A 26982-nucleotide genomic window follows, 5' to 3' on the forward strand; every position below is an offset into this window, starting at 1 on the left:
TCAAATAAGTATATTTTATACTAGATGCGCCCGCGGCTTTACCCGCGCGGCTGAATGAGTTTTTCCTTTTAATCCTAATGTTCCTGTGGGAATATCGGTATATAAAATAGACCTGCTTATAACTAACGTCCTTCCTATTGGACGTTATAGCTTTTATTGTATCATAATTGATTTATTCTGAATTTAAGCAATACCATGAAGAAATCGACCCGACTACAACAATAATTATGCGTAATCCTTAACCATTTTTAATTTTTGCTGCAATTTGATGAATAGGAAAATTGTAATTGCCTGAATGAATGAGGACCATCTCAATGATTTGCTTGTACACATGCAATTTTTATTAATGATAAAGGTGTGTATAAGTTACTGTAGTGACTAAAATGTGGAGGAGATTCCTGCGTTGGTTTCTTTGTATGCCAAATGCATTCAGTATGATCTTTAGTATGCATTTCCTAATTCCTATACATAAGAAATTTATAAAAAAAAAAACATTTATCCAATCTTAAATTATTAAGTAATATTTATTTTAAATAACATGTTGTAGATCATTACACTTACCTAATTTAACAAATTCAAGATAATCAACAACAAAAGCAACAATTTCATTTATCTGCAATAATAAACTCAAGTTTTTTATAGGTAATAATTTCAGTTTTAAAAATATGATGTTATACATAAGCACATCAGCATCATATTTTATTAATATAAAAGTAGCCTATAGTATTAATTTAATATTTAAATCGAATAATGCCTTATTAACTATGAATTAGCTACTTGCTTAAGAGGACCCTCTAAATATTGTGCAATTGCTTTAATCTTTTCTCTTAAAATACCAAACCCAACAATCTCTTTGGAATATAAGCAAAGTAACAAATTAGCAACTTGTGTAACTGCAATTTTTCCATTTTGACAATCCACTAATATTAAATCTAACTTTTCTTCTTTAAATACATTTCTTCCCTGTTTCTCATATGCAGACCACACATTACTTGCAATAGCAGCAGTGACTCTTGCATCTTTATCATTATAGCCAGAATAAGCTAAGAGTGCTCCTTGATGAGTAAGAAGTCTGTAATTAAAATATCAAAATAAGAAATCCAATAATTGTCCAGTACATATTCAATTATTATAATATTAAAAGCTGTGTATTACAGTGTATTTTCGACGCCTCCGGTGTTAGCCTGACTCAATACTTGAGTTAATGCTTTAGGTTTTAGCATGTTTTACACAAATTCGTCCCACGAAATTGGATAAATGATCAACAGAAATACTTTTTCAAATGACGTTCTTATTTTGTGCTATTAAAAGAAACCTTAAATGAAAGTTCACAAAGAAATAAACAAATAAATTCATATATCACAATAATTATTATGTAATGTTCATTGGTTAAAACTACTTATTTAAAATCAATTAAATTCTTTAATGACAATATTTTCACGACAAATAAAAATGTATTCAGTATTTCTGACAAATGAAAAATGACAATATCAAAGTATGACGTATGTATTGACTATTGCCATGTCTAAGAACGCCACATAGCAATCAGTGTTGCTACTTGTTATTGTAATATGTAATCCTCGCATTATTGCATTATACAATTTTATAAACCAATCGAAAGTATAATGAAGTCCTATAAAATAAGCAAACGTTACGTTGCCTATTTTTTTCCGGTCACAACTATTGGGTTAGGTTACCAGGTATATACTGGTATTAAATCGATACTAGCATTTTGCCCTGCCATTTTGTCGGTCTGTTAACTAAATAAAAATTTTATGACACTAGAGTTTATTCCATTACGAACACGCTTAGTGAACACGGTATTTTATGGTTGCCTGAGAAAAATTAGTCCAAAGTTCCGGTTGTCGAATTTTGAAAAATAAAATATTATGTGTGCGATTGACTGGCTTCATACTGGCTTCAAATGGAAAAGGAGCTAACAGCTGCTAAGCCGTGTCCTCATTTTTCGAATGGGATAGTTGGATAGGACCTCTCAGATGCACCCATTCGCATTTATCGTTTCGACGTGTGTTCGTAGTCACAATTTTTATTTCTATAATTAAATGAAAAAAAAATCCCATTATAATATCTGTAGGACAGAGTTAGTAATAAATCCATTAGTGTGATCTGTAGTTTCTTTGTCAATATCAAATTTGAAAATTGAAATACGTCATACGTCAAAGTCTATTGATCACATGTGTTCAAAAATGTGCTTGTAAAAATTAAAATATTGTGATAAATTGTACACATATATTATCATTTAGTGCTTATACCAAACTTAAACCAATCAACAGTAATATTTACCTTTAAAATGGTGCGACATAATAATCAATTGCCTAATAATTTGACTCAACTGCAAAATTTGGTAAAAAGGGATCCAGATTCGTATAAAGATGAATTTCGTCAGCAACTAGCCCACTTTGATACAACGTTGGAAATATTTCAGTTAAATCCAACACAATATAACAAGAAGTTGGATGAACAAGCGATGTTTCTGGCACAAGTTACCCAATGTTATCAAAATGATATGAAGACATTTCCACAGAAAATTGTCGATATTTTAAAAACTCATAATACAATTCTCCACAATGATATGAGAATGGCCTTATGCAAATGTTTAATTCTGCTAAGAAACAAAAACTTTGTAAGCTCATTTGACTTGCTGGAGCTATTCTTCTCCCTCATCAAATGTCAAGACAAAAATTTGAGAGAATACCTCAAGACACACATCATCACTGACATTAAAAATTTAAATATGAAACATAAGGATATGAAATTAAATTCAACATTACAGAATTTCATTTTCACCATGTTGCGTGATACTAATGTTAAGACTGCAAAATTAGCTGTGGACATCTTGATTGAATTGTATCATAAAAATATATGGAATGACAATAAGACTGTTAACATCATTGCAGATATTGGATGTTTTTCTAAAATAACTAAGGTAATGGTTGCATCACTTAAATTTTTTCTTAGCCGAGATGAAGAAGAAAAACAAGATTCTGATAGTGAAGATGAGGTTGACCCAAGAGATACAATGATATCAAATAAATTTAATAAGAAGACCAGGAAAAGAGAGAAAATGGTAGATAAAGTGAAAAAAATTGCAAAGAAAATTAAAAAGAGAAAGGAAAAGGCTCCAGTATTTAATTTTTCTGCTCTACACCTGATTAACAATCCACAAGGATTTGCTGAAAAATTATTTAAACAAGTAGAATCTTCCAATGAGAGATTTGAAGTAAAACTTATGACACTGGATGTAATTTCAAGATTAATTGGTTTACACAATTTGTTTCTGTTTAATTACTATCCATTTATTGCAAGATTATTGATGCCACACCAAAGGGAAGTCACAAGGGTTCTTCAGTTTGCAGCTCAAGCTGCACATGAATTAGTACCACCTGAAGTTATTGAGCCAGTCATGAGAGCCATAGCCAATAACTTTATCACTGAAAGAAATTCAACTGATGTTATGGCTGTTGGATTAAATGCTGTAAGAGAGATTTGTACACGATGCCCTCTTGCAATCACAGAAGATCTGCTACAAGATTTAGTACAATACAAAACATACAAAGAAAAATCAGTAATGATGGCTGCAAGATCACTCATTCAACTTTATAGGCAATCTATGCCTAAGATGCTACATAAGAAAGATCGAGGAAGACCATCTGAAGCTTCTGTAGAATTAAAAACAAAGAAATATGGAGAAATCGATATAAAAGATTATGTGCCTGGCTCAGAAGTGCTATTAGAAAGTGAGGAAATTGTAGACAAGAAGAAATCTGGTAAGAAGACAAAGAATGCAATAGATGACTCTGAGGAAGAATGGGTTGATGTAGCTTCTTCAGATGAAGATATTAATATATCTACTGATAGTGAAGAAAGTGACAATGAAGATGAGGTAGAGGAAGAAGAAGAAGAAGATGAAGAAACAAATGCAGATAAAGAAACACAACAAAATCCTGATAAAAGTGTCACTACTAAAAAAGTAGTTAAAACCAAACAACGTAAGTTGACACCAGAAGAACTTCAAGAAAAAATAAAAACTGCTCGTGAAGTTGCGATGGGTAAAATTTTTACTGATGAAGATTTTAAAAGAATTGAAGCTGCTCAGTTAAAAAAACATGTCTCTGGTGTTAAACGTAAAAAAGTTGTTGTAGATGAAGAAGACGAATCTTCAGAGTTAGTGAAATTGTCAGATATTGAAAATATTTATAAAAAGAGAAAACATGATAAAAATGCTAGACTTGAAAGTGTTCTTAAAGGCCGTGAGGAAAGAGAAAAGTTTGGCTTCAAAGATAGACGAAAAAATGTGAACTGTTCTAAAACAAATAGAGAAAAAAGAAAAACTAAATCATACCAAATGATTAAACACAAGGCTAAGGGTAAAATTAAAAGATCATTTAAGGAAAAACAAATTGCCTTTAGAAATTATTTGATAAAACAGAAAAAAATGAGTTAGTATTGAATATTACTGTTTTAAACATTTTGTTTTACTTATATTATTATTATAAAGATTAAAAGAAATAAAAGATTACCTTTTTTACTTTATTTTTATATAATGTCCTTGCTTCTGAGTCCTCTGCGATTTTACCAGTTTACAAAAAACAAACTGTCCCTCATTTTCTGTCAAATACAATCCCTACTACATTAAAATGCAAAAGTTACACTGTTTGTCTGTCTTTACTTCACGTCTAAACCACTAAGACGATTTTGATGAAACCACCTGATAAAGAATTAGTAAGTAATTTATTAGTTAGTAATATAATATAAAAAAATCCAAAAGTGCACGCCTCATAATTTTTTTTTAATAAATATTTATTAATTATTATTTTTGTTTATTTAATAATAATTAAACCACATCGAATCAGACCCTGAAAAATGAAAGGGTTCTATTCCTGAGCATACTCAAGCGTAAGAGAAAAAAAAAAGACTCGATTAGTAAAGTATTTCGGTCGCTATCGTGTTAACAAGAAAAAGGATCCGCACATACAGACACACGGACGTCCAAGACAGAACTTTTTTAAACTGTTTTTTAACTAGTTTAAATAACAAAAATGACATCAAAAATATCATGAACGTTAAAAATAGTGTTTTTTCTTAATATGTGTGTGTATGTATTATCTTACAAGTGCAATGTATGATACATAAAGACATTTTAAGTTTGAAAAATCAGATGTTTTGCGCGAAGTGACAGTAGTACCCACCTCAACGCTTCGCATGAGGCGTGCAATAGTTAAAAAATCATAAAAATCCCATTTGCAATATATTTTTTGAGATTGCACTCCACGGTTTCACCCGCGTGGCTTCCCTCCTGTTGGTCTTAGCGTGATGATATATATTGTATAGTCTATAGCTTTCCTCGATAAATGGGCTATCTAACACCGAAATATTTTTTCAAATCGGACCAGTAGTTCCTGAGAATTGAGATTAGCGCGTCAAACAAACTATTCAGCTCTATAATATTAGTGTAGATTAACTTTAATATAACTACCTAGTTAAAATATGTTTCATTAAATAAGCATCTCGGTGAAGGTCGTTTTACATCGGGATCTTAAGACTATATCAAGAGGTAACAATAATAAAAAGTAAAACTTTCATTGTATTTCTATAACGTTTATTTTTAAATAACTTCTTCGACACTTTGATCAGGAGACTCTGATCTCGAGTTCTCGTCTTGTGGCTGTATTTGTAACGTTTTTAGTTGCTGTTCAAGCCCTGCAATAAAATAAACAATATCACAACTGCAACACAATAAATTCTTAAGATTAAAGAAATAAAATTAAATCAAAGCGCATACTTTCAACTTCTGGGTGAGAAGGTGCATGCAAAAGTAACATTTTCAATATTTTCTCTTGATTTATCAGACCAGGTCTTCCACTAACGGCTCGTATTAATTGTTGACCACTAGTTACACCTATGGAAATAATAATAAGTTAATAACCTGGATTAAATATATTATAATAAAATGTTCGTACGTTCATTCAACGAACGCTCAATGGAAACAATATAAATATTAAATCGCAAAAAGTCTGCAATTTCTAAAAATGATGTAAGTAGGTACGTTCCAAATAAATTTAAAAAGTTAATCTTTTTGAATTTGTAAAATGGATTTTGGTTCACATAGGTGTAGTACCTAGTTACCTATTTTTTTTAACGTAACCTTCAAATTAGCACTAAAAAATAACTGAATATATCTTCGCATTATAGTAACAAACGTATCCATCCGTCCATTGAATAAAAAGTTCTAGAGTGCGTGAGTTAGTAACGTAAGATGTTTCTTCGGAAACATGTCAAGAGTCCCTAGGTAATAAACATACTAAAACCCCGGGACACTAGGAGGAGCCCCGGAGTGGGGGGAGGCGGGGAATGGGTCCATTTTTTCATTTTTCGCTTAAATCTCAAAAACGGTACATGTTAGAGAAAAACTTTAAAGGAAAAGTTGAAAGGCCATAAAATTATCTACAAGTTGTACCGGAATCATTTTTCCTATATCCTACCGTTTCTGAGTTATACGTAGTAAAAAATGATTTTGGCTCAAACAATTTCCCCATACTACACATCAATCGATCAAAAAATATTTATTTCTTCCAAAAAACTCAAATGTGCAACTTGTGACCGGTACTGATAGATTGCTCTTAATTAGGTCTATAATTGGTAAAATAAACACATTCCTCCATGGAAGCCTTTAGGAGGAATCGATTGTCAAAATATTATATTAGGGTAGTTTGAGTTACTTGAACTTGATCTTTTTATTTTTTTCTTCCAAAAAACTCAAAAGTGCAACTTGTGACCGGTACAGATAGATTGCTCATAATTAGGTCTATCATTGATAAAAATACCAGATTCCACCACGGAGGCGTTTACGGGGAATTGCATTTTATTAGGGTAGTTACGATACTTGAACTTTTTATTTTTTCTTCCAAAAAACTCAAAAGTGCAACTTGTGACCGGTACTGATAGGTTGCTCTTAATTAGGTCTATAATTGGTAAAATAAACACATTCCTCCATGGAAGCCTTTAGGAGGAATCGATTGTCAAAATATTATATTGGTGTAGTTTGAGTTACTGAACTTGATCTTTTTATTTTTTTCTTCCAAAAACTCAAAAGTGCAACTTGTGACCGGTACAGATAGATTGCTCATAATTAGGTCTATCATTGATAAAAATACTAGATTCCACCACGGAGGCGTTTACGGGGAATTAAATTTTATTGAAGTAGTTACGATACTTGAACTTTTTATTTTTTTTCTTCCAAAAAACTCAAAAGTGCAACTTGTGACCGGTACCGAAAGATTGCTTATAATTAGGTCTATCATTGGTAAAAAATTCAGATTCCACCATGGAGGCGTTTAGGAGGTATTGAATTTTATTAGGGTAGTTACGATACTTGAACTTTTTAACTAACTACCCTAATAAAATTTAATTCCCCGTAAACGCCTCCATGGTGGAATCTGGTATTTTTATCAATGATAGACCTAATTATGAGCAATCTATCAGTACCGGTCACAAGTTGCATTTTTGAGTTTTTTGGAAGAAAAAAATAAAAAGTTCAAGTATCGTAACTACCCTAATAAAATGCAATTCCCCGTAAACGCCTCCGTGGTGGAATCTGGTATTTTTATCAATGATAGACCTAATTATGAGCAATCTATCTGTACCGGTCACAAGTTGCACTTTTGAGTTTTTTAGAAGAAAAAAATAAAAAGATCAAGTTCAGTAACTCAAACTACCCTAATATAATATTTTGACAATCGATTCCTCCTAAAGGCTTCCATGGAGGAATGTGTTTATTTTACCAATTATAGACCTAATTAAGAGCAATCTATCAGTACCGGTCACAAGTTGCACATTTGAGTGGTTTGGAAGAAAGAAATATTTTTTGATCGATTGATGTGTAGTATGGGGAAATTGTTTGAGCCAAAATCATTTTTTACGCGTATAACTCAGAAACGGTAGGATATAGGAAAAAATGATCTATGTACAACTTGTAGATAATTTTATGGCCTTTCAACTTTTCCTTGAAAGTTTTTCTCTAACATGTACCGTTTTTGAGATTTAAGCGAAAAATGAAAAAATGGACCCATTTCCCCCCTCCCCCCACTCCGGGGATCCTCCTAGTGTCCCGGGGTTTTAGTATGTTTATTACCTAGGGACTCTTGACATGTTTCCGAAGAAACATCTTACGTTACTAACTCACGCACTCTAGACCCCCCTTGGAGGGACTCATTCAATGGACTATAAAGCAAACATTTAAATATAACATGGACATCTATAAGTAAAATCATTCACTTCATCAACTCACCTTCATTAACGTCGCTACCTTGCAATGATTTTTTCACATCAATGAACCGCTTTACTAGAGCACTCTGTTCTTGTAAAGCTATTAATTGAGCATCTATGAAAAAAAATAATTTATTAGTTATAGTTTGCAGACTTCAGAAAATAAATTATAAAAAAAAATATTATATTCTCACTCATTTCAGGGTCTGTAGACTTCGCTATACATCGTGTTGCTTCTTTAAGTGCATCCAATCCTTTTTCATAATTCTATAACACAAAAGCACATTTATTTTATTACAAAGTGTACTGATAACGTCAAGACAGGACATACAAAGCACATTAGTGTACCAGTATTGTAAATAGTTGCAAATCTTGAAACGTACCTCATACTCGTCAATTTCCATCTTGGCGCATTCCGCGTAAAACGAAGCGAGTTTCCCATACGCTTTCGCTCTAGTATAGAAGTGCAGGATGTGTCTAGTGAGATCTGGTCGTGTCCGCCACGGAGCCCTCCTCCGCAAGTAGTCAGCCGCCATCAACTGCGCAGTTCTATCGCGGCTGGCGGCTGCAAATGTCGCAATACGTTCCGCGTCCCCAGATCGAATCAACCAACGCATCGCGCCCGCCTGTAAACGGATTTCGTATTTGATCATAAAAAATAAAAAATAAAAATTGTTAACATTAAAAACGTGATTTTATTTGCGAAGTTTGTGAAAAAAATAGGCAAACACATGGTACAATTAACTCGATCAATAGGACAGAATAAGAAGAAGAAAATTGATTAACGTATTTATATTTACCCTCATATTGTGCATCAAATAAAAAATGTGATTCATATAAACTTTTGGTTGTTGAATTGAAACAGTGCTATTGTAACAACATTAAACAAATACTAAAAATTAAAAGTATTATTTAATTTCACCTTGTCTCCTATATTAGCCAGTCGTTTAGCAGCTTGATGGTACAACCCCCTTGCGCCAAGAACGTCAGCTAAACGACGCAAGAGTACATCTCGACCAGTGGTACCAGCTGGAGCTGCAAGGCGCTCACTCAGTTCTTCAGAAAGCGGTGCGGATGATTCTTCAACTATTTCTAACGCCTCCTCATACTGAATCAAAGAAATTTAGGTTTAACGTTGTTGATGAATTGAAAATTAAATCATCAGTTATCCTATATTTCTGGTTGGATTGTAAATGCTTTAAAATGCGTATTAAACATTTAGTAATAAATGTTTGGCTTACTTTTCCAGCAGTAGCTAGCAAAGCAGCTGCTTGTGGGTGGTGATCACTTTTCTTAAGATGCGTAGCGAGTGTGCACGCTAGTTCTGGGTCAACTCGATCTCCCAACGATTCCACAGCGGCAACAATCGCATTCGTGTCTCCGGAACTCATTGCTAGTTTTAAAGCCATATGGGGTTTTCCTGAAATAATAAATATTATGAAAAATGTAGGTACCATTATTTTAATGAAAACTAATTCAGAAATAGCTGATTTCATACCCGACTTTTGATATAAAGCTATGGCTTGTTCTGTCTGGCCTGCGTTTTCCAAAATGGAGGCTGCGTAAAGTGCATGTTTCGTTGATGATGATCCAGCTCTCCAAACCAAATTCCATGAACTTGTTTCGGCGGCAATTCTAATAGCTGATGCGATAGCACCACATTTTATATACATCTAGAAATCAATTTAACGATCGATAAACATATTAAACAAATATAATATGGCATAAACAAAAAAGGGGACTTTACTAATTATTTACCTTTACGACTTTTTCAATTTCATTCGTATTTGCTTCCAGGTAGCGAGCCATTTGATACAGTGATGAAGAATTTTTCTGAGAAAGCTTTTCAGCTTCTTCAAGTCTATCCATATGACATAACAATCTTGTTTGTTCACCATAATCATTTGCCCGAGCGTATGCTTCCAACGCCCCATCCAGATCACCTATACTTTCAAGATAGTGACCCCACCACGTTATCAAACCAGCGTCTTTGGATGTTGAAACATACTGGGCCAACATTGGCGCCTGGCCCTGCGCTATAAGCATTCTAGGAACATGGGGGACAAGAGTACCTGCTTTTTCGAATAATTTAAGAGACTCACTTGTATCTCCATTCATCCACATAATCTTTGCTAATCTATGCTGAGCACTTTTTACCAAAAGTATATTTTCACCTAAGGTCTCCTCATTGATTATTTCATTTAATCCACCTTCCCGAGCAGATATAAGCCGTGTAATAAGGTCAAGTCTTTGACTCTCTCGGAATAATTTATGAGCTTCATCGATCATGCCTAAATTAACAGCAAGTACTCCAACTTTGGATGTTTCATCCATACTATCATCCTGCATAACTTTACGCATCATCATTGCTCCTTTTATATTCCCCATTTTACTCAGACAAACTGCACCGACATCGGATCTTTTGCGAAGTACGCATTCTTTAGCTAAACTATCCCATATTACTGAACTTTTAGGTCCATTTATATTAGTCCCTATTATAACAGCTTTTTCTAAGAAACCTGTACACATATAAAACAGAAAATTTAAAACCTCCTTTATTTTGTTGCTATCATGATCTGAAGGTTCTTCGAATTCCTTTAAAAGAATCTTATGCATATTTTGATGAGATAAAATTACAACATATGGTGAATGTATCGAGCACATGATAAAATCAGATAGATAATTTTCTGAAGCAGGACTCCAATTCTTGTATTCATGAAGCACGCCTTCATGACAGAAAAATAAATGAATTCGATCAAAGTCAACAGAGCGCATATGAACTGCAACTAAACGAGAATCGAAACTGTCCCACAGAATTGTAATAGGTACACTTTGATATGGAGGTGTTCTGGAATCAGAGAGCAAAGTATTACTTATTTTATCGTTAGCAACATCCCATAGATATATTTTAGGATCTGGCGCTAAACCTGCATTAGCTATACTCAAACAAATGTAATTTCCATTTGAATTTACAGATGCTCTCATGATTTCTCCGAAGTCTTCAAATATTTGATAGCAATTTTTAGGTGGATAGGGCATTCTCAAGCCTTTCTTCGTTATTTCAGCTAGCTTTAATACACCATCAATGGTTGCAACTACAATAAATCTATTTGTATTAGTAACAGAAATTGGTTCTCCCTCTCCTTCAGAACATGGCAGAATGCCTAATTTAGTTCCTAATATTGAATAACATTCTATATGAGGATTTGCTATTCCAACCAATATTTCATTGTACATAAAAAGGGCACTAGTCTTCCACGCAAAAGTTCGTATATGTGAAAATTTTATAACATCCTCTTTGTGGCACATCCATATCTGCAAAATAAAAGACTGTTAATTACAATAATATAGAAAGAAAATATAACAAAAGTAATGTTGTAGCAGAGTAGTGTCACTTACTTGAACTTCATTCCCGTCACTCAAAGCTACATAGATGTCTTTATATACAAAGGTTTTAATAGTAAGAGTAGAACTTATAGTAGAAGTTGTGTTATCCTTGCCCATAATATTAATTTCATTAGCTGCTTTTTGAACCATAAATAAATTTGGAGAATATCCCCAACAAACATGTTGCTCAGACAAAATATATGCATTTGTAATACAGTTTACATGTAGAAGTGGATTCATTAAACCCTCAGATCCCCAGCAAACTTGTTTTACTGTTCCTTTAACCGTAGTTCTGCTTAATAATTTCCAATTATTCTTATGATCACGTCTCCAAAGGTATAGATTGCCTAACGAAGTTCCGCAACATAGTGTATCACTTAAATTACAATAACTTATACTTGTAAATGTTTCTCCAGAGGCAATTTCTTCAGTCTCATTAGGTAAAACATCATTTTCGCCATTTTCGCTGTCCCATACTCTTATAACTTTATCACCAGTTATAACTGCAACTGAAAAATTTCCAGCTAGAACTATACTTTGTCCATTCTTTGAAGACATTCTTACGTGAGTATCTGTTGTAAGTGAACCATCATCCGATATAAGGAATCTGGATAAACTGAGTGCTCCAGCAGATTCCCATGCTACAAGAAGATAAATGTGACTAATTATGTCCAAAAATACAATTACTCCTGGTGCATTCAGAACTTCTGAACAAGATCCCGCATGGTCAATATACAAAATTACACCATTATCTTGAGCAGCAAAACAAGCATGATTATCAGGCTGGTATCCTTCTCTCATTCTGGCAGTTGTACGAGGTCTCCACGCAGCCAAAACATCCAATGCGTTTTCATCGCCAGCTACTGCTGCTCGTGCTAGACCTCTTATAGAAGTTTCAGACGTTTGAAGCGGTGCACAAAACTTTACATGCGTAATGACATCTCCTAATTGATGGTGGAAAGCAGTCAAAGGAGCGCCTGAACTTGACTGCCAACCAGACAATGAGCCAGTGGCGTCTGACGCTAACAGTCGACCTCCACCAGAACTGAATGTAACTGTAGTTAAAGCAGCATTGTGGGGTGCTTCTAAGCGTGCCCAAGAATATTCCAGCCAGATGTATAGTTCTCCACCATCCCAGCCCACTACGAGAAGGCGTCTGGATGGATGCCATGCTAAAGCAGTCACTTGGTTAGCTGCAAGGACTGGCCAATCACATCCTTCGAGCATCTGACCCTAAAATAAAAGAAAATTAATATATATGGAGAATTTTTTTATAAGATAGGTATAATTAGATCACGAGGTGGGAAAGAACCCGCGTCTTTCGTCCTACCAGGCCTGTTTACTGAAGATTACTGCTTGTTACGGAGAAAAAAAAAGTTACTGGATGAAGTCTAAGAATAACACTTTTCTATATTCTAAATTCTAATACAAAACATTAATAATCATTCTTATTAAAGTCTTATTATGAATACAGATAATATTTAAAAACGTTAAACCTCAATAAATAGTACTTAAAATCGTGAAACAGTATCGACCCGGTGTACCAAATGGCAGAATAAGTAATTAAAAAAAATTCAATGCTATACAAGGTTCGCGGAATCAGCAATCAATTTAAAAAGTTTTTAAATGCACAAAACAACATTATACATTGCTCATTGTTATTGTTATTTTTGTTGTATAATTTTATTTGTGAAAGTAAACCCCACTCTATTGGACTAATAAGCAGTATTACAAAAATCCTTAGGTATTTAAAAGTAATCAGATTAAAATAATAGAATCAAGATCAACAGTGCTTTCAAACATTCTGGTACGCAAAGCTCCAAAATTTAATTATGTACAATTATCTATTTAGAAAGGCAAGAAATATAAAATCAGATAGAGTTGTAACAACTTCATCAAGAACTTCCAACAGCTGCTATGAACTAAAGAAAAGTATGAATTGATTTGGTTTCTAAACCACAATTCTAAGCCTAAAAACATAGATCTTGTATAAATATTAGATATAAGTACACACGAATCAGAGACTTCACCTCAATAATATATTCATGTTATATAAAAAATGAATAAAATAAAATAATACTTACATTTTCTTGGAAGATTGTGACAAACCCTCCTTTTTCTTGATTGAAGGAACCTACCGCTAATAATGGTAAAGAGCTGTGCCATGATCCGATAGTTGAAACGATGTTATTATCTAAAAAATTCAATTTTGTATCAATGTACAGAGTCATATTTTTTGTTTATATCTTTAACAGTTTATTTCTTCATATTTGTTTATAACTAATATAAGCTCAATAAAGACATATTCTTCCTAGTTGCTTTATATATTATAATTCTCTTGTGGAGAGCTCAGTCGGATTTATTAAAATCAAATTAAAATTTTAATTTTTGTTTTGAAAGTTTGAACTTTGAATCTGTTTGGTTGACATCATATTTGTTGCCATGGTAACCATACCAGAGATGTCAGATGCCAAAAGTGCAAGAAGCTTATATCTAATACACTGGAGATTGCACTATGACCATTAACTTGTCACAAGAAAATATAACCTTGAATGACGTCAGTGTTGTTTTTTGTCTCTTTCTGTGGGTGACCACACTGGTTTGTATATTCAGGATTTTTCGAAATAAAAAAAACTAAAAATCATGGTCTATAAATAAAACGACATATATTTTTAACAGTATTTATATTATAATATTACTGGTCAACTTACATGAATAATTATCATCTTTATAGGTACATTTACCATTTTAATTGGTAGAGAATGATAGTTTTAAATAACGCTTGATAACTTTTGATCTCATACTACGATTTTTTAATTAAAATGAGTGCTACATACATTAAAACATCGTTTTGGTTACTCAAGCTTCAGTCTAAAACTTTTCAATATTCCAAAGGGAGAGTTGCATCGCTAGTGTTGATGTGTGGTAACGATATTACAGTTCTCAGAAATTCGTATGTCTTTCAGGAGCTGTACTTACGGTTACTAATGGTTTCATGGTGGTTAATTATAATATAATTAAAATTACTTTATCAGTTGAGACGCAGTAACAAGAATGTGGTAAATAAAAAGGTATAGCACTTTTCAAAAGGTATTTTTTTTCTGGACCGTAATCCTCAGGCTTAAAATGCAAACTGCATATTCTGGCATGTTGATAAATTTTACCCTTGATAGGCACTATGGACAGCCATTTATTTCTTTTTATTTCATTTTTGGAAAGCTGAAATACGTAAAACAAAAAAATATTAGGTTAAAAAGTATAAATTTCAATGTAAAAAAGAACAAACCACAATATGTGAGTGCACTACCGATGTCGTGTGTTGTTTCATTACTAGTATAAAAATTTTTAAAATGGTGTTCTAAATGTTCATCATAATATTGTTTAGCAATATATTATCGTCGCTATCCGTAAAAACCCATCATCATGGTTACCTTACTTGTTAAATTTGTTTGTTGAAAACTTGTTGAAAAATGATGAAAGTATTAGGAAAAGAACTTATTTAACATGATTGCTTAGTAAAATGATGATAAATTTGACGATTTTTGCCATTAAAATGATTCTAAACAGGTACAGTGCGACACAAAAGAGATGAAAATAAATGAGGGCGCCACCGTCGCTCATATAGCAACACTGATACTGCGACGCAAGCGATCTTGATACTATAGAATAAAAATCCAAAAATCTATATATATAATCTAAAATAAATACCGCGATTTAAACCGTTATAATTGTTTCATTGTAGCAATAGTGTAAATTTAAGACAAAAATACATTAGTATTTCAATTGACCTACCTAGGTCAAATTTTACTTATATGTATTTGGAATTAGTTATTTTATAAAAATCGGTCAAGTGCTTAGACTGCAGAGGCGCACATAGAATCAAACATACAAACAAACAAGCATACATGCAGCTCAAACACATTACCCTCTTTCTGGGTCCGTCGGGTAGAAAAAAACAAGGCGATTTGAAAACCACATATTTTTATTTTTTTTGTAGATAAATTTTGTACATTAATATAATTCATCAAAATCTAAATATTCTACTCCTTCAAAGGACTGATCATCACTCTGTTTCGAAGTACTGGCAAGAGGGTACGGGGCATCTTCAGTATCTGTAAATATGATACAGTAAATATGATTTTTTTTCTTATGGTTTGATTGATTAACCCATTGACCACCGTAAGCCCCGATCGGGGCGCGACACAATAGATTTTCTATTGTGTCTGTGATTCCGAGGACTGATGGATTAATAGATAGATAGCTGTATGAAAACAGTTATCACTATACTATGTAGTAAAATCTAAACTAGGTACTTTATTTGAGGCTGGTTGGATTGGATATAACTTCTTGACTCAAATTGTGCTGGTCGCACTATAAAAACTAGTTTTTGTTTACATACAAATAACCTCAAATTAAATTGCGAAAACGTAATAATCGCCATACATACATACATTAAACACTCGTCACTAATGGAATATTCTATTTTACGTAGTACTGAGCAAAAATAAATGGAATCTCACCGGTATATTCTGCTGTACGTTTGTAAACGTTTTCCAAATCAGTCAATAAATTTCCAGCTTGAAATTCGGACAAACACCGAATAAAAACTTTATACACCACATCACGGACACCGCTACGTTTAACCTTTTTCTTGATGTCTCCTTTTTTATTTAAATTTCTTGTTCTAAATAACAATTTTATCTCAATAATTCTTCACTTCACGAAAAAAACAACAAATTTTTATTCAACTTGACAGCTACATTGCCAATTCAGGGTTGCCAGGTAATGAAAAACGAATTAGTTCCAAAATAATTAATTTCATCTCTTTTATGTCGTACTATAAATGCATGAGTATTGAGGAATATTGTAAATAACGTAAATATACACTTGCCTGTGAAGTTATAGGCCAGAATTTGGTGTCCAAAAACTTCTGCAATTTTTCACAATGCAATACATTATTAATATTCGGAAAATATTTATTAAATACGCAACAATATTAACTTCAATATTCGAAGCGACGCAATTTTTTTGACACTTATGTCATATTGTCAAAGTGAGAGTTGCTACAATTTTATTATGGTAACTACCCATAATCAGGGAATATCGCTTTTTAATAATTGAATGAATGAATGAATGAAATACTCTTTATTGTACATACACAGTAATAAATTTTGTTACATAGTTATAGGTAAACCAGAATCTGATGGCAATTAGGGAAATCAAAATTTGGAGTGTGCAACCCTAGGGAAAATGGACTGAACGATCTTGATACTGCGTATTTTTTATTTTGTCCTCAATATCATTAGTTACATAACACAAGTGGATAATACTGTATTTAATAATGAGATATCCACGTATTATTATGTAGGTACTTATTACATGTATAATATACATATTACTTTTCTAAAGGTAATACATAATATTATTATGTATTTACACATACCTATATTTGAATATATATAATTATGGCATGGGAAAATATGGATGTAATAATAATGCAGATCAAAACTTATTTACTATATTTAACGATTGTTTATAATTATTTATAAAATAAAACAATAATAAAATAAAATCATGTTTATTTTCGTAAGTATTAACACATTATAAAATTGACTTGTACTCCTTGTACTTGACAAATAGCCGAATTGGAAAACTCCTGTACTTATATAAGTTTTCATAAAATTATATTTTAATTAACAAACAATATTATAGTTACCTATTTATAACATTTTTAATTTAAAGTATCAAAACGGGTAAGTCCAACTTAGCAATAAAATCTTTCACGCGCTTTAAAATTGAAAATTGTGACGTGTTTGACCCTTCTTCATCGAATATTTTTCTATGTACATTGTAAACAATACCTCTTGCTTGTGATCGCAGCGGTTTTATCGACATTTCGAAGATTTTGAAGACAAAATCCTAAAAATTAATAATCAACACAAATAATTTGACAACCAATTTGATAGTTGTCAAAAAAAGTTGCCACATGAAAATCTTTTATTTTTTAAATATAAATATGCCATCAGATTCTGGTAGACCTATAAGATAGCTTATAGGTAATAGAGATGTACAAAGAGCGGCTTTATCGCTCGTGAGCGATTGGTTCAGATACTTATTTTATTTAGCATCTTAATCTTATCTTAATAAATACTATTATAAAGGCGAAAGTTTGTAAGGATGTATGGATGTATGGATGTATGGATGTATGGATGTATGGATGTTTGTTACTCTTTCACGTAAAAACTACTGAACCGATTACAATGAAATTTAGCACACATATAGAGGGTAACTTGGATTAACACATAGGATAGGTTTTATCCCGGAAATCCCACGGGAACGGGAACTATGCGGGTTTTCCTTTGAAAACGCGGGCGAAGCCGCGGGCGGAAATCTAGTAAATAATAATTGTCTCATCCAACAATGCTTCTGAATGACGTTGTTGGCAATTTATCAACAAACTCATGTACAAAAACTAACCTTTTGCACAGAATATTACAGCATACATAGTAACCTTGGGAAAACTTCGTATTAACAGTGGCAATACCAAGTTAGGTGTGAAAGTGATAGAACACAACAATTTTCTTGTTACACGTCAAATGTTCATACCGAAATCTCCAGTGTATAAGATATAAGCTTCTTGCAAAAGTGTAATGTTTCCTGAGAATCACCTTTTAATTCCCAAAAATACCGATTAATAATAATTATAAAAAATACGCCATATTTTAAGTTTTTGTTATATTCTCGGTTGATAGATAATTTAAATAAAAAATTAAAATTAAGAGTCGAAAAAAATATGCTTTTGCCATTAGCTACGGGTAAAATTAAGGTTCAAATGGATATGAATATCTTAAATAGTATGATATGTGGTAGGAAAGATATCGTTTCTTAATTTAGGACAGTGTAATCAGAAACTTCCTGAGTCAGAGATGTTCTTTTTCTGAAATTGCCAATTCAGAAAATTCAAACAGCGTCTTAAGATTGCGACTGAAGGACTTGTATCCATGGTTATGAATAAATTATTAAAAAAAAAAAACAAACAGCGTCTATGTCTGACGTGAGACATCTGTCATTTGTAATTGGTAGGTACTTGATTTGTTGCATTTTGGAAAACAAATTGAATTTACAATATGTATAAAAATTCTACCAACACATATACATTATAGTGCTTTCTTTCTTGCTATCTAATAATAGAATAGTTATAATATCGATTCTTTATTTTCATACTTACCAAAACGTTCACCGAGACCGATCACACAACAAAATGTGGTTCTTAACTTCCGAACATGATGAAAGAGTTATTTATGTGCTTGAGGATAAAAAAATTATCATTGGCAGAAGCGTCGATGCACAGAACTGTAATTTTGCAGTACCCGATGATCCTTCATTAAGTAGAAAACACGCAACGTTATCACTATCTGGTAACGATCTCGTTTTACAAGATTCAGGATCTAAATACGGAACTTACCTGAATTCTGAAAAGTTGGAAGGTGATGTTATTAATAAACTAAGCTCTGGTGATATTGTAAAATTTGGGAAAATGAATTGTGTGTGGAAAGTTAATAAATTCAATTTTGTGACTTGTACTTCCACAATTAAGGGAGAAATCCTTCAAGCATTGAAAATGAACTGGAATAAGCTAGGCGTCAGTTTCAAATCTGAATGGGATGATTCGTGTTCTCACCTAACAATGCCTGCCATTACTTTAACTATTAAAGTAGTGCTTGCATTGGTACAAGGTTCATCTATTGTTACACCAGAATTTTGGACCAAATGTATTGAAGCTATCAACAATAACTCTACACTCCCAAGCTCAAATGATTTTGTTCCCCAAGTAGTGGAATCTACACTCAATAAGGAAGCTGTGTCATTTCTTCCTGATGAGAAAAGAAAATTATTATTTTGTGGAAAAAAATTTATATTTTTTTCAAAGAGGCAATTAGAAATGTATAAATTGGTTCTCAAAAAGAGCTCTGCTACACCTTTATTATTAAGTGAAAGTAAAATGACCAAGTCTGCTCTTTGTGAGCAAAATGTAATTGTTATTCAGTACAATATAACAACCACTTCTCAAGAGTCTCAAGCTCAAAAAGATCAGATAAATGATATAGTCAATTACTTAAAATCAAATAAAAAAAGAGTTATAGCTGATGCTGAAATTGGACTAGCAGTACTTTATTGTTCAACGAACAAATACTGTAATCCTGATTTCAATTTTTCTTCTGAAGTTATTAAGCAAGTGGGTCCTGCTACGAAAAACAATAAAATATTAGCCCAGGAATCTCAAGAGCCGACACAGAAGTTGCATGAGAAGGAAAATGTTGTTATCAATGAAAGCTTACATACTAAAAATGAGATAAATCATGGAACAGAAATAGATTGTGTGTCAAAACAAGGCAAAAGAAAATTAGAGGATGATGAAGACAATCATGTTGATAAGAAAAAAGTCACAGATAATGTATTTAGTTCTAACAAAAAACGTGTTGCTGATGAAGAATTAAACCATAATAGCAAAAAAATTGCACTAGGCAACTCAGCAGATGATGATGATATGTTTAACTTTGTTTCAACAAAAATAAATGAAAATGACAATAGTAACGACACAACTAAGAAATTAAACTTATCTAAACCATCCAAAAGGAAATTGGTAACTGAAGACAATGATGAAGATGATTTATTTAATTTTGTTAATAGCAAGAAACCTTGTGCTGAGAAGTCTGACTTTAGCACAACCAATGATGATTCTGATGAACCTCAAATAAAGACAATTCATGAAAGAAAACAGGATAATATTGATTTGGAAAAATTAAGAGGATCAAAGTTGCAAGAATTAATGGCAGCCAATGCAAGTAAGGTGGTGACAAGAAATATAAAGAAAGAAGACCTATCAGATCTTGATGAAAAATTCAGTAGTATTGATATAGGTTCTACAACCATTGTTATCAGACATGATTTAATTGTTAAAAGAGAACCATTGGAAATAAAAGCTGCTGATGGAAGCATAAAAAATTTCAAAAAGTTCAAAAAAGTATGGCCTGTTAAAATGCAAATCTCTGTCATATCTTAAATTTATCAAAGGTTTTTAAATAATAAAAAATATAAGTGTCAGCATTTATTATGTTACAATAAATTGTATATAAAAAAAATTGTTTTATTCATCTTCACTTAAGTCGTCTAATTTTTCATCCTCTTCATCATCTTCCATTTCTCTGTAAGAAAAAGTATTGTGTTAATTATTAAATTATAATATTTTTATTCTCTTCTAAATACAATAAAGAATAAATATGTACATCATTATCAACATGATAAAAATATATTATATTACACAAATATGTTACAACTTACATGTCAATAAAAAATCACTTTGCTTACGTTCATATGAGATTGAGATGAGGTCTTAAGTTTTCTATGTATTTGAAATTGAAGCAATAATTATTCTTTAATAAATCCATACTAATATTATAAATGCGAAAGTAACTCTGTCTGTCTGTCTGTTACTCAATCATGCCTAAACTACTGAACCAATTTGCATGAAATTTGGTATGGAGATATTTTGATACCCGAGAAAGGACATAGGCTACCTTTTATTGCGAAATATGTACCACGGGCGAAGCCGGGGCGGACTACTAGTTGATAATATAAAACAAATACATACTCTTCACTGTCTCTCTGTTCTGCATCTGCTTCTGGAACTTTTTTGACATGTACTGTGCCATCTGGTCCAACCTTTACCCTGCTTCCAAGTATAGTAGAAAGCTCATCTTCATAGAATTTATATTCTTTAGGTTGACTTCTCTTTATCTTTGGAGCAGAAATCAAATTTGATGATCCTGAAAAAGGAATAAGAAATCTGAATATATATATAAATCTCATGTCACAATGTTTGTCCTCAATGGACTCCTAAACCACTTAACCGATTATAATAAAATTCAGACATCATGTGCAGTTCGATCCAACTTGAGAGATAGGATAGTTTAAGCATGTAGGTACCACGGGCGAAGCCGGGGCGGACCGCTAGTATTCTATATATTCAAGTAAATTAAAGAATACAAGATAATCACCACTAGGATATTTTTCAATGTATGGGGATGATCTAGAAGGTTGGCATTGGTATCAAAATAATCTAACACCACAATATAAATAAAATAGCAAATTGTACTTACGTAGCGTCATGTACAAAGGCAGAGACAATGAAAGTGGCAACTTTATGCAAAGAGATCTAATGTTTGTTTCTCCACCAGGATATTTTTCAGCAAATTGTTTTATCACAGCAAGCACATTTTCCCTTATTTGTTCTGCGGGCATTGCTGTATGTCCCACAACTATTGTTGAGATGGGTCCTTCACTCAAACGCAACATAGCAGTGCGCAAGCCAACATCAATGCCTTTTTTTATATCTTTATCGTTTAGTTTTACTGGAATCAACATGTTGTGTTTCTTGAAAAACATTGTTCCAAGCAGATGTGATACATGATTTAGGACTCTTGTGTCAACCATTATAAAGTCATGCTGTGTCATAAGTCTTCTGCGTAATTCAAATTGATCATATTCAACTCTTAACTGTCTCATTGGTAAAATTGTTTTGACCTGAAACATAACAACAACGAATATTCAAAATTGTAACTAATTTATTAAGATGTGCTGCTTAAATTTTATTGAATTAGTATGAATTAAAAGCCTAAAAATGTTTGAACAACTAAAAATAAAATAAATAACTTACACTAGTTACTCCTGCTTTTCTTAGTATATCTTCCCAATGTTCAATTGTTGGTTCATGATCCACTTTCTTGCCTTTTTTAAGGTCGGGTGTTATTAAACACACTTCACCTGACGAAGCAACTGTACTATGTGGTAGAGTACTGTAATAATATTAAAACCTCAGAATGCAAAATCAATACTCAAAATATAATAATGAATAATATATGAGGTTATATTTTTTGTATATTTCTTATAATCTCCACAATGATTATGATCCATAGTGGAGATAATAAATGGTTTGATCTGCTAGAATATAAGATGACAACTTCTTACCAAGTTAGAGAGAAAATTTATCAGCGAAACAGAAACTATGTCCATTTGTATAATAGGAAGAGATATTTAATAATATAAAGCGACCTCGTACTTTAAAAAAATTGTGAACAAGATGGTTTGTACAAATATACAAGATTCTTGTAAAAAATCAAAGCACACTTACAATTTGATGTTTCCTTTTTCATTCTGAATTTTAATGCAACGGATTTGCAAAAATATTGGGCTTTCATCGCCAAAAATTACATTCTTAGTATTATAATGTTCTGTTAACTTTTGCAGGGCATTTAAACATGAGTCCACAATAACTGCGGTTACACCTTTTGAAGGATATACATATTTAACTTTTTTCTTTTTCAAAATAATTGGTTTAGCTTGAATATTTTTTCTATTTTCCTTTTGTTCTGATTTCTCAAGTGGAAGATTAATAACACTCTTAGAATTCTTCTTGATTTTTTTAGACGTGTCTTTTATTATTTCTTTCTTTATTTTTTCTTTTTTAGGATTTTTACTCAAGTTTTTGATCGCTACCATTTTATAATACTACAAATATTTCACAATGTAAAGGATAATAACTGTATTTTATTTATGTTATTTTATTGTAGGTTAGATTTCTGAATATCACGCGAACACCACAGGCGAACACAGGAATTCAAAACACTTCAAAAATTAAAAATGTGCTTATGACACTTGACAGTTGACAGTGACGTAAGTAGTGAGGCATAAATGTTTTTTTAGGCCCGAGCCTAGGCCTTACAAAAAAATAACAGACAGACTTTAAAAACGAGCTTGTTACAAAATTGTCCTGTGCCTGATATTGCTATATAATTTAATAAGGGCTGATTTTTCAATCATTGGTTAATACATTCGTTGAATAACGTAACGTACTAAACTACCATTTCAAAAATGTATTCTTTGGCCGTATTAGACAGTTTACGGGTGACATTTTAATATTATCGTGCAATACTATTGGGCGGATAAGTTTTAACCGTGGAAAGATGTAGGTAACCGACAACCGTAAAAATGTAAACACCGTCAGATTATAATCAATCCGCAAGATTCACATACATATATTGCATTAAAATAGACGCATTGTTTATATTAAGATTATAATGTAATGAAAATGGGACTGAAATTTTAATAAAATAAAATTGATTTGTTTATCATACATTGTTGAATAATACAGATATAAGCGGTGTTTGTCACTAAGGTTTGTCATAATGTAGCCTTATTTCTTATGCCCTTGAGGGTTAGACCGCGTTTCCATCTGCAAGAAAACTTCCGCAAGAAATGTCCGACAGTCTGTCTGACAGCAGCTTGCAAGTCTACTTGCAGGTGGAAACGCAGACTTAGAAGGCCACTGTTCCACCGGCAGTAGACTTGCAAGTTGCTGTCAGACAGACTGTTGGACATTTCTTGCGAAAGTTTTCTTGCAGATGGAAACACGGCCTTATAATATAAGTCTTAAATTATTTAAATATTTTCAACCGATACATAATTCGATAGCAGGTGCAAAGTCAAAAAAAAAAATGCATGGTAACCTAGTTAGCTGAAAAAAAAAACAACCCTACAAACATGGACGTATAAAAAAAGACGGACGGTATATCGCTTATACATGGAGTGAAGCTTAATAATGGCGGCGACACATCCATGTGTGTATGCCATGTTGCTATGGCAACAGCTGTGTTGATGACAATGGCGGCTGTATTTTTTTCTATAAATTTTGCCGTAATAATTTTGTCATTAAAACATAAAAGAAATAACTTGCTTCCCTGTGGAATGAATCCCTTGTGTTTTGTTATTTAAAATTGTACTGTTGCGACACCATTTAACCACGCAAGACGGCATTTTAAATATTTTTTGTGAAACAGTGACGCAGTTAATCAGTCGGTAGTTCACGACGTAATGGCGGCCGACTAGCTTACTATGGTGAGAGTGTGTGCGTGTTCATTGTCTTTACACGATCGCTAGCTTACTACGGTGGCTTCACGTTGTTTGTTCGTAAAACGGCGTCCGTCTTTTTTTATACGTCCATGCCTACAAAATCTTCTTATATTAAACAAAAAAAATCTTTTTTTCTCTACCTATAAACCTATGTCACAGAATATATTTTTATATTAGTACTACAAAGGCTGGGAGCCGCTGGATTCAGGCCGCTGCAGCTGGTGATTGGTCGTTTTGGAAATCTTTGGGGGAGGCCTATGTCCTGCAGTGGACGTCTTGAATAGCTGGAATAGAGCCTAAACAAAAGAGAAACCAAAAACATCATTAGATTAATGGTAAAAATAACAGTTCGATATAAGCTTGTGGTAAGTAATTTGAAAAATATAATCAATTGCTATCAAAATATAAACCGATGATTGTGGTTACAACTTATTTTTTTGTATTTTAAAGGGAAATCACTTATTTAATTGGTTATCAAAAGTTGATTATTTTCAGAAAGCTACACGGGCGCATACGGGCTTTTGAATCTATGCATGTTGTGGGCAGCTTTGTGGGTATTTATTTTCGTGTTTTCCCTAAAGTTTTTCTGCTGATTGACAGAGGACACTTGTCACACTAGAGGCGTAGGCAGCAGGTTGATGTTGATTAGGATCAAAAGAACACGGTGTATAAGTGCAGTACTAGGTATATCCTCTTTAATTGTTATTTTTCTGGTGAGGCCGCTCTTGAATACTCTCAGCATTCTTCAGTATTAAAATTAGCAGATCTATCGTCGCGATAAGCTTATATTTTCTTACTAATTTTTTAATTGAACTTTTTGTAATCTATTCATATAATAAAATCGAAGGACATAATATATGATAGGTTTTATCCCGAAAATCCCACGGGAAAGGGATCTATGCGGAGTTTTCTTTGACTACGCGAGCGAAGCCGCTGGCGCGGCGGAAAGCTAGTAGATAGGTACCTATTACATATTATAAAAATAATAATACCTACTTAAATCATAAATTAATGTTGTTTGTAAAGAAAGGGAATAGGTTAATTTATATTGTTATGAGATGGCGTAATCTATGTAAGCTTAACTGTACAGGGAACTGGAAAGATAAGCTTGTCCAATAATCCGTTAAAAGACTCGGCAACAAGGGGCTTAAGTATTAGCTTCGATAGATATTTATCGCAATTTATTATTATATTGTATTGGCTGTATGATTATTTTTGTAAAATTATTCGAATTTTTCATTTGAGATTATTACCGTTAACAATAAAACAATGGTGGCTCGATGGTCGGACATAAAGCGTCCTGGGTTCGGGACCGGACGAGTCTACAAGGAATATATTGATTATTCAATTTATCTGCATAATGCATATTATTAGTACAATCACTACTCAAAAAGGTGAAGGAAAACATCTTGAGGAAATCGGCATGACGAAGAATAAAAAGTTCGATGACAGGTGCCATGATCATGGCCTTCATAGGAGGCCCGTGTCCTGGCAGTACCGCAGTAGGAACACAATGTATGGGCTGATGAGGATGTTGATGTTAATAAGTTAAAATCGATCACATATATATATGAATTATTCGTTACAAACATACCAGAACCACTCTATATTATGTTCTCATTAAAAAAATCGTATCAATATCCATTGTGCAGTCAAACTAAATATGTAATTCTTATTTAATAAAAGTAACTTAGTATTTCTTAGGTGTTATCTTATAGGCTAAGGTGTTATCTATAGACTATAGCTATAAGTAGACGATGTCAACGTCAGAATTTTTTTTAGCAATTAATGTTGATAATTAATAATTTTGCCATGATTTACATTATGAAAGCGTCGTTTTTCAGTTCATTCAGTAAATCTTCTCATAAATAACTGTAAGCATGCTATTAAGATCCAATTACTCATCTCCTTTACTTAAGTTTATATTGCCGTGCTACTGACATTATGAATAGCTTTTAATTTTATTTTATAAACAGTCAAACTCAGACTCGAGCATTTTTTTATTCAACTAAACTTCATTTAAAAGCGCTTTTCAGAATACAGAAAAAAAAACACCACCGGTTTGGAAAGCAGTTTCTGCAGAGAAGAGAGAGCAAGATACTCTGAACTTCTGAAGTTGCTCTTTATAAGCATATTAATGTACCTACTAAATAACATTTTACATTTAAAATAATTTTGATTTCAGAGAGAATTTTTCTATTTTTAAATTACCATATTACATACAACATAATAGTATTATAATACCTACAGGTATAATGATTCTCTATAATGGTATAATGGAACTAAGACATTTACCTCCATGATATATGGTACATAATTATTAGATACTAGCAGTCCGCC

At 32.5% G+C, this 26982-nt stretch overlaps 5 protein-coding genes across 5 annotated transcripts; 2 read left to right on the forward strand and 3 right to left on the reverse strand.

Moving 5' to 3' along the window:
* Window positions 1–505: 505 nt before the first annotated feature.
* Lamtor2 (Late endosomal/lysosomal adaptor, MAPK and MTOR activator 2) lies at window positions 506–1481 on the reverse strand. Its single transcript, XM_089698173.1, has 2 exons — window positions 1156–1481; window positions 506–1072 (listed from the first exon to the last, which is right to left on the reverse strand). The coding sequence occupies exons 1-2, from the start codon at window positions 1221–1223 to the stop codon at window positions 763–765; spliced, it is 378 nt and encodes a 125-aa protein (XP_089554299.1). The 5' UTR covers window positions 1224–1481; the 3' UTR covers window positions 506–762.
* Window positions 1482–2148: 667 nt separating this feature from the next.
* Window positions 2149–4549, forward strand: Mys45A (SDA1 domain containing protein Mys45A). Its single transcript, XM_089698138.1, has one exon. The coding sequence runs from the start codon at window positions 2312–2314 to the stop codon at window positions 4463–4465; it is 2154 nt and encodes a 717-aa protein (XP_089554264.1). The 5' UTR covers window positions 2149–2311; the 3' UTR covers window positions 4466–4549.
* Window positions 4550–5598: 1049 nt separating this feature from the next.
* On the reverse strand, window positions 5599–14103 carry rempA (intraflagellar transport protein rempA). The gene is made up of 11 exons (XM_089698139.1): window positions 13758–14103; window positions 11686–12906; window positions 10045–11601; window positions 9785–9959; window positions 9528–9706; window positions 9209–9394; window positions 8670–8912; window positions 8481–8553; window positions 8309–8401; window positions 5804–5920; window positions 5599–5721 (listed from the first exon to the last, which is right to left on the reverse strand). Exons 1-11 carry the CDS (start codon window positions 13902–13904, stop codon window positions 5627–5629), a joined length of 4086 nt encoding a protein of 1361 aa, XP_089554265.1. The 5' UTR covers window positions 13905–14103; the 3' UTR covers window positions 5599–5626.
* A 4627-nt stretch (window positions 14104–18730) lies between these two features.
* nbs (nibrin) lies at window positions 18731–20824 on the forward strand. Its single transcript, XM_089698140.1, has one exon. The coding sequence runs from the start codon at window positions 18935–18937 to the stop codon at window positions 20735–20737; it is 1803 nt and encodes a 600-aa protein (XP_089554266.1). The 5' UTR covers window positions 18731–18934; the 3' UTR covers window positions 20738–20824.
* On the reverse strand, window positions 20761–23373 carry LOC149486513 (ribosomal L1 domain-containing protein CG13096-like). The gene is made up of 5 exons (XM_089698141.1): window positions 22865–23373; window positions 22391–22529; window positions 21834–22257; window positions 21326–21500; window positions 20761–20879 (listed from the first exon to the last, which is right to left on the reverse strand). The coding sequence occupies exons 1-5, from the start codon at window positions 23230–23232 to the stop codon at window positions 20822–20824; spliced, it is 1164 nt and encodes a 387-aa protein (XP_089554267.1). The 5' UTR covers window positions 23233–23373; the 3' UTR covers window positions 20761–20821.
* Between the last annotated feature and the right edge of the window lie 3609 nt (window positions 23374–26982).

This window comes from Colias philodice, chromosome 8, assembly GCF_061535455.1.
Source record: "Colias philodice isolate Cphi_HAF_F1 chromosome 8, ilColPhil1 Martin Lab GWU primary, whole genome shotgun sequence".
Classification (NCBI taxonomy): Eukaryota; Metazoa; Arthropoda; class Insecta; order Lepidoptera; family Pieridae; genus Colias; species Colias philodice.